The 14,439-nt window shown below is 42.6% G+C and overlaps 1 protein-coding gene across 1 annotated transcript in view; it reads left to right on the top strand.

Annotated features, from left to right (window-relative positions):
* Positions 1 to 14,439, top strand: part of LOC124620126 (odorant receptor Or2-like) — a 66,223-nt gene that overhangs the window by 25,210 nt on the left and 26,574 nt on the right. Inside the window, exon 3 of the mRNA XM_047146797.1 lies at positions 13,601 to 13,700. Within this exon, the coding sequence (XP_047002753.1) occupies positions 13,601 to 13,700 (100 nt within the window). The remainder of the gene's footprint in view (positions 1 to 13,600; positions 13,701 to 14,439) is intronic.

The following is a 14,439-nucleotide window of genomic DNA, read 5'->3' as shown; positions in this document are numbered from 1 at the left end:
GCTACTGAAAGGAGGGATTGCATTCCGATCTTCTGTGGTGAAACAATTACGGAAGACCGAATTCAATATTTTGACCTTCTGTCCGTCATTTCTCGTTTTCGTGTCATTGTAGTCAGTCAGTGACAGAATGGATGATTTCGAACCGCTGTGTAGGACTAAAACCTGTAATTATTAGGGCATTTAGCCAGACCAGCTGACAAAATTTTACTTTCAAAGCGTCGCCCTCCTTACTCTCATTTTAGCTTCATTCTGATTTTCTCTGTCAGCTAGGTTTTGATTTATCTTGAATCTGAGATGGAGCTCTCTTGTATATGTAGCAGTTTTCTAACACGTTGCGTAGTCATAATCCCTTAAGAAAAAAATGGTTCAAAGGACTCTGAGCACTTTGGGACTTAACATCTGAAGTCATCAGTCCCCTAGAACTTAGATCTACTTAAACCTAACTAACCGAAGGACATCACACACATCCATGCCAGAGGCACGATTGAACATGCGACCGCTGCGGTGGAGCGGCTCCACACTGAAGCACCTAGAACCGCTGGGCCACACCGGCCGGCTAATCCCTTAAGACTTTGCTCTGAACGTACTTGTCTATGACCGTACGGAACTACACTTTTTATTTATTTTTTTTTTCCATTTGTGCTCCACACATTTGCCCTCAGTACTGAATATCTCACGTCGACCACTCATATGCCCTGTAATTTGTATCCTGCCAATCTTGCTAAGCAAAAATATGTTCCTATCTTTCTTAACATTCTTTGTAATACCCATTGTCATAGATTCTGTCAGTGATACCCTCCTCTATGTGAACTAAGTCGGAAAATTTATCTCCGTTTGTTTCTAGGACATGTAAGGCGCTACCTTCACAAGTAATTTTCGAACAAGGCATTCAGGATACCGTCACTGGAATCCCTGCCTCTGGCACCGGCTTCAATATCATGACTCTCTCAATCTATTACTGGCAAGTTGAAGTCACGCCCAATTACAGCCGGCCGGAGTGGCCGTGCGGTTCTGGGCGCTACAGTCTGGAGCCGAGCGACCGCTACGGTCGCAGGTTCGAATCCTGCCTCGGGCATGGATGTGTGTGATGTCCTTAGGTTAGTTAGGTTTAATTAGTTTAAGTTCTAGGCGACTGATGACCTCAGAAGTTAAGTCGCATAGTGCTCAGAGCCATTTGAACCATTTGGACCCAATTACAAGAGCATGTTCAGGAAAATTATTCACATTCTGGAAGCTCTCTCCGATACGCTCTCCCACTGTAGCTCATTACTCAGGTGATCCATAAAGGCAATCGATTAACATTTTTGTCCCACTTTTGGTGCTAGCGAAACTCAGCTCACTCTTTTCCTCCATGAGATCCACAGCGCTATAAACACCTGTGGTCGGGATGATGCTGTGTTCCTCAACTTAAAGAAGGCATTTGGCCTGCATTGCTGCTTAATGAATACTACATTGCCGAGCATCGGACAAGATTAGATATTCTTCGCAGATGAAATTCAATTCGTCGCTCTTTACGAAATCGACAAATGTAAGTTCTGGAGTACCTGAGAGAAGTGCGTTTGGACCGTTACTATTTGCATGGAATATAACTGATCTGGTAGAGTGCGTCAGTAAACGGTCTTGCCGCAGTGATAACACTGGTTCCCGGCACATCACCCAGCTCTTGCATGGGTGACCGTCCGGGATCTGCCGTGAGCTATTGGCACTGAGGGTGCTCTCAACCCTTGCGAGGCCAATTGAGGAGCTAATTACGAAGAAAATTCAGCTCATATCGCGAAAACTGACTACGGCCGTGAGAGCGGTTTGGCGAAAACACGCCCCTCCAAACCGCACCAGTGACATCTATCGGCTGAGGAAGATACTACGGTCGGTTAGTACAGTTCCGGCTTCCGAGGCTTGTTTGGACGGTGTTCGGAGTAGAACGCTGTTGTCAATAAGGAGGTCTCAACGCCAGAAGACGACAGTGATTTGCAGAAGAATTTACACACGGCTGACGAACAGTACAGGGACTGGCGATTGGGACCGGCAGTTAGCCCTGAACGTAAATAAATATAACATCTTGCAGTTAGATCCGAAGAGAAATCCGCTACTGTACAACAACATCGACGACAAAGTGCTGGAAACATTAACTAACGTAAATTATCTAGGAGTGTCAATCCGGAGCGACCTTATGGGGAATGACCACATAATCTGTACAACAAGCAGACGCCAGGCTGAGGTACATAGAAACGTACCTGTGCCCAGTGAAATTAATGTGTACCCTTTCCTTATTCCCTTGTTTGAATAGTCTCTGAAATCGTAGTTACATAGTCCTTAACACTCTTTGGTACTTTTATTGAAACCTTTGTTATCCTGCCATGCCTCTGTTATAATTTCCACAGAGACAACGGATTGCTAGGACGGTAGCCAATGCCTTCAGAAATCTGTGTTTGCAGTAACTCACATAGAAATACCCTGCCTCACTCTTCAGACCTTAACTTTCCTGCACCAACGTTGCAAATCGACGCAAAATTTTTGCTTGTCACATTGAAATAGGTTGTCCTACGGGTTTTTTTGCTCGTTGAAATAGCCACCATTTGTATTATTGTAAAATCGAAATTTGGCTGTGCTTATTACCTCATTTTAATTAATAGCTATGTCTGCGCATACAGCATTTCCTGTCTGTCTTACTCGTAGCTAGTTCCATGCAGGCAGTGGTCCTGCAACCGTATGTAAAATCATGCGAAGTTTTTCGTCATTTTAGGATGCAAACTGGCACATCTAGCGCGAAAAGTGTGGCCTTCGTTTCCCCTTCCGGCCTGCTATCGGTTCTTGCAGTATCAAATTGGTTCAAATGGTTCTAAGCACTATGGGACTGAACATCTGAGGTCATCGGTCCCTAGAACTTAGAACTACTTAAACCTAATTAACCTAAGGACATCACACACATTCGTGCCCGAGGCAGGATTCGAACCTGCGACCGTAGCAGCACCGCCGTTCCGGACTGAAGCGCCTAGAACCGCTCTACCACCGCAGCCGGCTCTTGCAGTACCACGATTTAATATTCTCTCCCTGCCCCAACCCTCTTCCACACCTTACAGTGACTTCCGCTCACCCTCGTCCCGTGGAGGTTGTGCAACGCCAGAATGAGTGTCGCATCCCAACCAGCCTGCGCCGAAGTGGCCGTAATACTTTAGGCGAAATCAGCTGTCTTAATTCTCACCAGCGGCTGTGACCGAGCGGTTCTAGGCGATTCAGTCCGGAGCCGCGCTGCTGCTACGGTCGCAGGCTCGAATCTTGCCTCGGGCATGTCCTTAGGATAGTTAGGTTTATGTAGTTCTAGGTCTAGGAGGCTGATGACCTCAGATATTAAGTCCCATAGTGCTTAGAGCCATTTGATCTTAGTTCTCTCTCCGACATTCAACACAAGTGCCCACCTCCTGTCAATTTTTCGTTTCTTCACGTGGCTTGCAGATGCCCACACCCAGACAAGCCCCGTTTCAAGTGTGGCATTTTATAATTCTGTGAACTGGTCCGGTTCTTAAAGTACTCTTTCCCTTCCCTAAAATGATTTTTAGATTTTAAAATAATACTAAGTATTGTTATAGCCTATATGTAGCCACTATTGTGGAGTTTTCTGATTTGCCCTTTGCCATGAAGTGCTTGATGGGCTTGCATTGACAAACAGGTATCGTGAGACAGGAACTGAGGGTACATGAATTCATGTAAATTTGCTGAAGAGAATTATTCAGTTCACTTCACCACACAGAATAATGTGCCAGGGTATGAAACGTTGTGCAATTTTCCGTCGCTGTCTTGCGGACAGAGAGGACTGAAAAAGAATCCGATTGTATGTCGCACAGAGTTCCTGGAGTTACTTATACACTTCATCGATTGTTCAATGAAAAGTAAAGAAACACTGACATCGTCTGTCATTAATATGAGAATTTAAATGCAAGGAAAAAACACCGTCCACAATTCTTTTATAGAACTGACAACTTCAGCCAGTTCGCTAACAAGCCGTAGCCATATATCCTAGAGTTAACACTGTGCATATGAAGAGAATCCTGCAGTTTCTTCACTTCATCGATTGTTCAATGAAAAGTAAAGAAACACTGACATCGTCTGTCATTAATATGAGAATTTAAATGCAAGGAAAAAACACCGTCCACGATTCTTTTATAGAACTGACAACTTCAGCCAGTTCGCTAACAAGCCGTAGCCATATATCCTAGAGTTAACACTGTACATATGAAGAGAATCCTGCTGTTTCTCCACTAGAAATGAAGTCATGATCATGTGGTCGGATGTGCGGCCATTTTGGGTCTTTACAGCATATACCATCCACAAGTGATCGGTTACTTGTAAATGCTGTCAGACTTCTTACTCAAGGTAACGGGAAGAACTTCTTTCACGTTTACCAAGCAAGTTCTTTGGTAGTGTGAGATTACTCATTGCAATGTTCTTCTTGTTTTCACAAACATATACACCGTCCACTTTGATACAGAGTTGTACACTCTTAACACATTTCTCTATTGCGGATATGTCTGGAAACAAGTAAACATAGTCTTTATTCACAGTACAGTGTATGTCTTAGCATAAAACACTCAACGGTAACATTACTAATCAAATTATCTAAGGGTAGTATTAATCCTGACTCTAAGCGCTACAAAGTAAATACAATAAGTTCATAAGGCGAGGAAGGTAAACAAATTTATAAAGTGAAACTATACGAACAGTGTGAAGGTTGTAGGGATAACCATGCCAGAGGGGAAGAAGAGGGGAAATGTGATCTGCCCGTACATGACAGTGCTCAACGTATACACGACAGCTGTTGCAGAAACTTGAAAAAGCTCTAAAGTTTATTGTATGTGTATATGCTGAAATATTGTCATATTAACGTCTTATTCACGTGCTTCGCTGCGCTCTTAAGGCAACAGCAGCAACCAGTATAAGTGTGCTTCACCTTTGTCGCCAGCTTGTGTCACGCACATTATCTCCTTAAGAAGTTACATTTAGCGAGCATATATCTACCAATACGCTGTACACAATCAGAGTCGTTCCTCTGTGAGAACCATATTTGTAGCTAACGGAAGGTATTCAAACCCAGCAGAGAGTTGTATCTATTTTCTATTCACAATTACAAATATATTTAAGCTAATCTCTAGAAAGAGCAATGGTAACGAGATATGAAAACTACTGAATGAATGCTCTGCTGATTAAATTACAAACAGGTGAAAATGAAACTCTTCTTAGCAACTGTGTCACCGCATACTCAGTCAAACCATTGATCTCATAAAATTGGATTAAATGCTATACAGGTCTCATTTTGAGGCGTGTACAAGCAAATATTTTTACTTAGAAGGTGTAACAGCCAATTTTCTAACCTTATTGAATTTGTATTTCAGTTCATGTTTGAATCATTTATAAAAATTATTGTTAAGAGCAATGAAAGAAAATTCTTTAACAATAGTACGACATGCTGTAGACATCTTATAATGGTTCATCACTGGTGCAACCACAAAGCAATTATACCACTTACAGGCTTGTAAGTAGACACAACATGACATAGCATGTTGTCGTGTGAAGTGCGTATGATCGTTGCAGCAACGCGCATGTGGACAGCACGGACTGCAGACACTTGCCACCCGCATGGTGGTGGCATGGACCCAATAGTGACAGCTAGCTGCAACGATGGCGAGGTCCAGTGTTGCACCCCAGTCTTAAACTTGGAACCTTCATTTGGCGTGTTCGTAGGCGAATGTGCAACAGGCCCAGGCATGTGTAGCAAGTTGCTGGGCGTTGTGTACCGTGTCACTGGTGATAAACAGCTTCTTGGCCCGTGGGCAGCCAGTGTGGCAGCTAGACCAACAGAGGAGGCCACGTGGTGTTACACGGAATTACTCCAGTGGGCTGATAGCAGTTAAAAGTTCAGTGCGTCTGGATGGAGGAGGAGTCCAATCGACCGTATTCAGTGGTCCGTGTGCTTAGCTCATCACTAGCAAGTGCTTGCACGTAATCAGTGTCACTGATGACACCCAGCTTTGGTACACGTGGACAGCTGAATTCTGGGTACTCATTCTGAGTACACCCATGAAAAGCGCATTGCAGCACTGCACGGTGCGGCAGACTCGTAGTTCGTCTCTCACGCCGACTTGCTGCCAGGCAGTGTTTTGAGGGCTGGACTTTTCCACCTGGAGGCGAAAGAATGTGCAGATGTAGCGTGCTCCAGGCAAGAGTGTCTGAGCCCTGCAGCAGCCGAGGGTATGTCGAGGTAACAGTGGAGATATTTTCTCACCACAGCAGAGAGTCTAGACACAATCTTGGTTTCCAGGCTTGAGACAGAGCAGATGATGCGGGGAAAAAAAGGAAGATGAAATTGAGTCAGTACCGGAAACAGCATTTGGACCCCTTTCCCAACTTTACGATGATTCTTTTAACAAGGACAGCAAATCCAAAAGGTGAAGACAGATCAAAATGAAGCAGATGACGCCAAATAAAACAACGTATTTATGAAAGCAGAACGCAGAGCTGGAGAAGAAAAAGAAATATATGATGAAGATGGTGATGGTGATGAAGAAGAATTACAAAACTAAAGTGTGACAGGTGGGAGACTAACTACATCACTTTTTTTGTAAATCAGCAGAAAGAGAGTGTGATATCTACGTAACATCAGCTCTGAACCGATAGTGTTAATGATTTGTAATCCACAGGTAAGTTTCAGATTGAGAGAGGTCAAGTTACTATTTTGCATGAAGATTTTGTTACAATGCTACGGAAATTGAGAGAGACTCTAGAAAGTTAACGGCCTGACAGGCGCTGATGGAGCCTGGTAGGGGGCGAAAAGCATGACGTATTTTTATGGTTCTTAGTTTGTAGAAAGGCATGTTGGAAGTTGAAAGCACGTGCCAGAGAGCCCATCCCTCAGTAAATCTTGCCAGACAGGCCCACAGCTGCAGAGGGCAGACAGAGCACCCCCTAGTCGAGACAGGTCTCCAGCAGGACAATGCCACTATACCTACACTGGCGCCAGCCTAAGACTGGGCTGGTGGCGATGGACTGAAGGGATGGGTCTACACAGTGGAACTGTAAACATGAATTATGTGCATCGCCCCGCCTAATAAAAATTCAAAAGTTATCGTGTCTGCCAATACTGCAAATAGGCCTGTGAACCACTTCCATCGGCTGCCTGAGTCGTATCAGATACTCCATCCGAGAAAGGTTTACATATAGAATCTTTATGACACCTCGTAGCTAGGACTAACACGCTCCAAAGCACAGGAAATTTAGGTAAAGATCTCTAAGACTGTATCCATTCGCTTGTTGCTGTGAAAAGCGACGCGACTTCAGACAAAAACATCTTCTCCCACTGCAAAGACTTTAAAAAAAAAAAAGAAACAGGAATTAGCCGTTTCTTTTTTTCCAGAGATGCAGGTTTCTAACTCTTGCACTTGTTCGACATGAGTTCGTGCTGTCATGTAGGAACGGGGATTTAGTGCCTCTAAAGCTCTGTGATGGCCTCGAGGTGGGTGAAGGCGGTGTCGTTCGTGCACCTTGCGGAAAAACAGGATTGTTTTCTCTGGGAGAGGCGCGAGGCATTCGGGTTCTGGACTTTGGTACGGAAGCAACTTCTGGTCGAAGGTCTGGCATGTGTGGTTGGTACTTGGGACCTGTCCTAAGACTGACGTCACTTGCGAGTAGTTTAGACTGGGCAACCTGTGGTGAAGTTCTTACTGTACCAAAAGTGTGACTTCAAACGTCTTTGACTACTCGTTTACTGAGAGCCCGCTTATACGTCTTTGGTTTACCAGTCACGACGTTTGGTATCCTTGTGCTCTCTGTCGTGTAAGTGAACCAAATTGGTCCTTGGTGCACCAGCGAACGGATGTGACACACACTGAAATCTACTGTGATTTCAGGGTTCTGCTAGAGAGTAAATTGCGATCAGTCTGCCTCATCGCCACACGGGAGATTTTGCATTTCTGTCGTGGCCGCGATCGATTCACAGGTGCCGCCTTGCAACTCGCCACCACCGCCCACAGCTGCAAGTTACATCGGTGCACGAAGCGAACAGGGTAATGTACTGGTGCTCCGGCCTTGCCAGGGTGTACGAATCACAATCGCCACTTGTTCTCAGCTGCACCTATATAGACTTCTGTAAATTATCGATCAAAGTCTGCTCACCGTCAGATCAATTCAGATTGCGTTATTCATATTTTTAGGGCCAGAGTACTTGACTCACTTTTGCCAACCAGGATCATTGTCCATTGTGGTGTTTCGCCACCTGTAAGTTGTTTACGATATTCCATCATAACGTGTTTTGCATAAATTATGTCAGTCTATGTTTCTGGGAAAACAAATGTTGTCAGTAAACTATATTTTGCATACATTCTCAACCATTTTTATATATGCTCCAAACAGGTTAACTTTCACTGTGGCGTCCCATGACAGGTCAACTTTCAAAATGAAATGATTTAATACTTCACAGTACAAGATACTGGGGAAAGTGACTATTATATTACCTACTGTTTAAAATTAAATGCCTAAAAAGGAGTTACACAACTTAAGACCTTCAAAATTGTGGACTGTACTCGGAGCTACCAGTACTCATTAACAGAGTTATCTCTTCCACAGACAAGTAAATTCTAGTAGACGCAGTAAATATACCCATTCTGCTAAGCCCGTATTAAATAAAAGTTGTGACTCATTAATGAGTGATGGTGACATGTATATTGCTATGGAAAAGAACAAAAATGCACTTGAAGTTCGAGAGTGAAAGATAGTCTCTAGGGAATCACAAGAACATAATAATTTTGTATAGTGGAATAATCAGAATGAATTGGTGGAACGATTGTTTTGTTCCTAGCTTTGAGAGTGGCAGGTAATAATTCACATGATAATGAAATAATATCTACGGAGCTGAAAGAAGCGTCGAGTATTGCTTCAAGTCCATGACGGCTACCGAAAATAATAAAGTGGAGTATGCAATTTCACAAAGGGATGCTGCATATTAGAACACTCCATCAGCTGGAAGATTCCCGCAGAAAGTGCGATTTGGTAATTTGGAAACAGTTCACACAAAAACTTCGCGGGAATTCGCATATGAAACAACACACAATTGATTCTAACAGCAAATGACAATGAATTATATTTGGTTGACAATATAGCCCGAGCTATAGGAACAATATTACGAGGTCATCCTGATAGATTGCTGGCACTTAACAGAGTGGCTGTACGAGATGCAGCTCTTCTGAACACATATCTAATCTCGTCTCCTAGTGATGCTGTCAGCCACTCAAAATTCTTTTGATGCATAAGAAGGGGCAACTCCGAGACTAAACTGCAGCTGTTAATTTTCTTACTGCGTAATTGTGGTTACTTCCCGTCAACATAACCGTGCAGAACAGATGTGACGAGAGGCCACATCTGCATTTGACTTCCTTGAGCCACGTATGTTCAAGATTTTGTTTCCTGTTCGTTTAAATGCGAAAGCACAATATGATGACAGCATACCGGTGAAGACACAACATTTGCATTTGAGATTGCATTGATTATGCCACAAATACCTTTGAGATCGTATTTTATGTTTCTAGAAATGTGGAAGTGAAATACGCTACAGATGTCAAAGGGGAAGGACTTGTCATGACTTGCTGACTCATGTCAGACGTTGTTGATCAGTTTCTTTTTTTGCCATTTGGAGCAAGTCGTAACAAGTCAGAACCAATTTTTAACTCAACAAGAAGGTCTTTAACAAGAGCAACCACTGCAGTCGGCATGTTACCGTTACTGGACGATCTATGATCTAGTTGGCTTATACGTTGTCACTGTTCAGTGGTTTCCCCTTACTGGATACAAAACTTTCCAACCTGCACTATGTGCTGCTTCTTTAATAATTTTAATATTTTGGCGATCAGCTACATGTTTTAATTAAAGAAAACAAGTGTTCGTCTGTTCGCATGTTGCGTAACCCGAAACATCTGGGCGAGGATGGAAGCATAATATGCACTGAAAGACTACCAGCATTGGAGACGGTAGATCACGTTCAGTTCTGAGTGCAACATGTGCCAACGCCAAATTTTTAGTGGCAGCGCTGGTCTGTCTGAAGGTCTGCAAAATATATTGACTATCAAGATCTTCGGCGATTGGTAATAGTGAATTTCACTTTCTAACTAATGGCAATGTGTGCATGATGTATCGTGATAGAGGGTGAGCAACATGGACACATTTGATTTAAAGAAGAGTCATATACCGAAATATAAATTTTTTATGTTTACCCGGTAGAAAATGGTGTGTATAAAAAATCAGCTTCTGTTTATAAGGTATCACACAGTGGAGCTACAAGAGATAATGATCTTACTCTCTAAAAGAATACTGTTGTGGCTCGTCGTTTAATCCACAAGAATCTTTAATTTCCTCTTACAATCTCATTGGTTGTGATTATGATCTAAACGTTTCTTCAGAAGTGAAAGTGAAAATAACAGTCACTCAAGAAGGACAGCTTTGCACATTCAGAACAGATAGTTGCTTTTGGAATTCATGATATTCTAAAAAGTGATGAATGTTAATTAGGATATGTATTAAATCCACGTTTTTCCACATTGTGACGGCATAAAACTCGAACGTATTGTGCTGCAAGGCAACAATGTGTGTATGAAAATGTGATTTATTATAAGGAAATGTAAAACGATATTTAGAATATTTTCTTTTCGTTTTTACCACCCATTCACTCTGAAATAAAATGTTGGTCCATCATTAAAGTAAAGATTGCAGACAATGGATACATAGGTAGACAGAGAGAGAGAGAGAGAATTTACTGCAACATTGTTTGACATTAACATTTGTTGTAGTGTACAAAATTTACTGATTATGATAAAGCAGGTTGTGTGCCAACCTGGTGAATAAAATATAATATTCAGGCAGTGCAGTATTTGACCAAAACACATTTTTGATTGGCATATGAAATATGGAGGTGATGTGCTGAAAGACACCAATTAACACAATGCGAATGAAGCGTACAGAATTTTGGAAGTAGTGTAGTACTGGCATTACTTTTTGAACTTGATAAGTATTTAATACAATACAGGTAAAACATTTAACTGTTTTGGAAGTACGATGGTATTGGCAAAATCGTTTGTGAACGTGGTGCCATTTTTAGGCAATTCAGGCGAAGCTTACATAATTTGGCAGCTACACTTTGACAGACTCTTAAACAGAGGTGGATCCCCTCCACGCCTACACCGGCATGATGGCCAACTCAAAAGGTCTACTGCCATCTCTGAATAAGGGTTAGTTTTCACTAAAGTGAGGTGTCGCAGGATGTGAGTTCTGTGATGTTTGCATACGTCTGGTTAAGGTTTACCATTAAAAACTGTGAGTGACTGTTTTATTTTAGTGCCTGCTAAAGTTCTAGGCTGTGACTTTCTATTTCATTTTAATAACTGCTAAAATATTATGCTAAGATTGTCTGGAGAGGGGTGGGAAGGGTAGAGTTTATAAAAATACAATTTGAATTTTTGTGGCTATTTAAATTTTTAAATTTTACGCCATCGATAACTTTGTATTACCAAATTTTATGCCAAGCCACCTTAGAGTTGCTTAAATGTTACATCGTCATTTTCTTGCATTTTTCATTGTCACACGCTTTCCATTTGTATTTTTTAATATCCAGCAAAACTGCCTTGGGGGGGGGGGGGGGGGGGGGGGATGCTTGAACTACGCCTTGGGTAGTTTCTGGCCGTACCATTTATGTTGTTGCATTCCCACACATGACAGCATGCTTATTTTGGATTCTTTTAAAACGAAATCCCACAGAGAGAACAGTATTTGTTGTTTTTATTTGCAAGTCACGATGTTCAGTTGTGTCCCACAAAATTTGTCAAGTTTTCGCAAAATCTAAAATTCTTTGTAATCCACATACCATTCTTTTTCTTCTGCCTTTGTATTGCATCAGCACAGTGTCAGAATGTTTATGAACAGATTTGGCATGGTTAATTTAAGGGATGGCCAGATGCTCTTGAACTATCTTCACGTAGTTTTTTCCACGTGGGGCTAAGCGAAAGTTCTTCTAAATGTTTGTGAATGGTGTAACTGAGGTGGAACTCGGGCACCAGCCCTTTTTTCACCCATTGAGATGTAGGAAACTGCCTAAAAACCTTAACCAAGCTGTGCGGCACACTAATATTCATCGTTAATCTGTCACATACATGTAATCTGGGGCCAGCAGTTTAACACGCATAACTACCCGGGCAGGTTTCGCTGTATTCTTCACGATATCTCTCAGTTTACTGCATAATAACATATTTACCATCACATAAATGAAGTACCTACTGTAACTTCTTGTTTGGGGTAGTCCATCTATATTCTCAATTTTTGGTTGTCATATGGAGGACCCATGTTCTGGTATTATCAGCGATTTTTCCTAGGTGTGAGGACTAGAATGGGCGCACCCAGCCTCGTGATGCCAACTGAGGAGCTACATGTGTGAGAAATAGAGTCTCCAAGGTCAAGAATGCCAACAATCGCTGGGAGTGCGACATGCTCATCCCGCACCCCACAACTCCATCCATTGACGTCATTGCCAGTGGAGACACTGCGATCGCTTGGCCCTGATTGGCCAGTCAGAGACAGAACGCAGACCGGTACTTTGCTTTGCTTCTTTAGGGTACACACTTGGTTATCACTCCTTTCACCCTGCTGTCATAATTTGTATTCCACCGACTAAACCAAGCCGGCCGCGGTGGCCGTGCGGTTCTAGGCGCTGCAGTCCGGAACCGCGGGACTGCTACGGTCGCAGGTTCGAATCCTGCCTCGGGCATGAATGTGTGTGATGTCCTTAGGTTGGTTAGGTTTAAGTAGTTCTACGTTCTAGGGGACTGATGACCTAAGATGTTAAGTCCCATAGTGCTCAGAGCCATTTGAGCCATTTTTAACCAACATTAACAGTTCGATTGCACATCCCGTCACTTTCTCCATCAGCACTGTCACTGGTTAGCTATTATAGCGGTCCATAAATTTAAAAACGTTAACAATAACCTTTCGAGGCTAACATCTTAAGCCATTTCCAACTACCACTTGCCATGCTTACCCTCCAGAAAAGAAAGTGCATCGCCTTGAACTACAACGCTGTTGTACATATTACTGTGTCCAAGTCAGTTCTCACTGCAGCCGGATCCACGGTTCCCTCTGTCGAATAATAAGCTGTACTTTGCGGCATTATAGTGTCCACTGTTACTTATGGTATCCGTAAGAAACTACATGCAGAGAGATCCCCCAGTAACATGGCCACATTATTGAGAAGCTCTGATTGCAGGACGTAAGATTCTCATCCCACGCTGATTTCTCAAAGTAAGACATCATTCGTGTTTTTACGTGGAGCTAAACTATGATGTAAATTTCGATTCAACTAGATCACGCCTGCTGATGCTGATAATTTTCAAAATCGTCCGTGTATTTTGAAGAATGTGAAAGGAATTGTAAACAACTGCGAGTTATAAAAGCACTTCGCTTGGGACAGTTGGATATTGGCTTTTCCTAAACTGGATGGCGCTTGGTATTGTCCAATTTTATTACACTCCTTGACGGACTTCTGATAGTAAATCTCCTCTGCTGTGTGATTTAACAGGAATGCAGACTTGTTAGAGAAGAGCCTAGGAGCCATGTTGCTCGCACAGAGCCTAGCCATCGGTGCGTGTGCCTGCTTCCAGATGTTCCAAGTTGCCACGGTGAGTGAATCCACGCAGTAACTATACGAACTGAGTTATGATGGTACATATTGTTTATCCTATACTATTGTCCAGGCGCTGTTGATTTGCTATTCTACATTTAACGTTAGTCATTTATTTAATTCCTCATGTAACAGGTCATCTCTTAGATTCATTTAGAATGACGTCGAACGAGTAAGTTTTATGGTTACTTCCCCTAATCAGTGTATAGGTTTCTATGTTGGGCTTTCACAGATTCAAATGAACCCATATGGAAGACTTAAGTTAGGAGCTGAAGGGAGCATGTTGGTCTCCTGTGAAGCGAATACAAACTGTGGAATATAGGAAAATCGAACGAAAAAATATATACATGTCATAGTATGAACATATTACCAGTCGTTACACTAAAATTTTTGACTATGTGGGTCGAAAAAATTACACTGAGAGCTATGTAAGACCTACCATTACTCAATATTTGAAACCAACATTATTAACAGAGGAGATGGTAGTAAAGAAGGAAGTCTGCGGCAAGATATTATCTCGTCGTATTCCACAATCTTCTCCAAACCTGAACTCAGTTGATGAAGTCAGTAAGAACAACGCCTAGCACTCGAAGCACGTTTATTACCGAAGAACAACATACTATAATAGAGAAGTCGACCCATGGAGCCGACCGTGTGGCCGAGCGGTTGTAGGCGCTTCAGTCCGGAACCGCGATGCTGATACGGTCACAGGTTCGAATCCTGCCTCGGGCATAGAT

Source organism: Schistocerca americana, chromosome 6 (genome assembly GCF_021461395.2).
Source record: "Schistocerca americana isolate TAMUIC-IGC-003095 chromosome 6, iqSchAmer2.1, whole genome shotgun sequence".
Classification (NCBI taxonomy): domain Eukaryota; kingdom Metazoa; phylum Arthropoda; class Insecta; order Orthoptera; family Acrididae; genus Schistocerca; species Schistocerca americana.
Note: the sequence above shows the minus strand (reverse complement) of the source record. Positions and strands in the feature narration are given on the sequence as shown.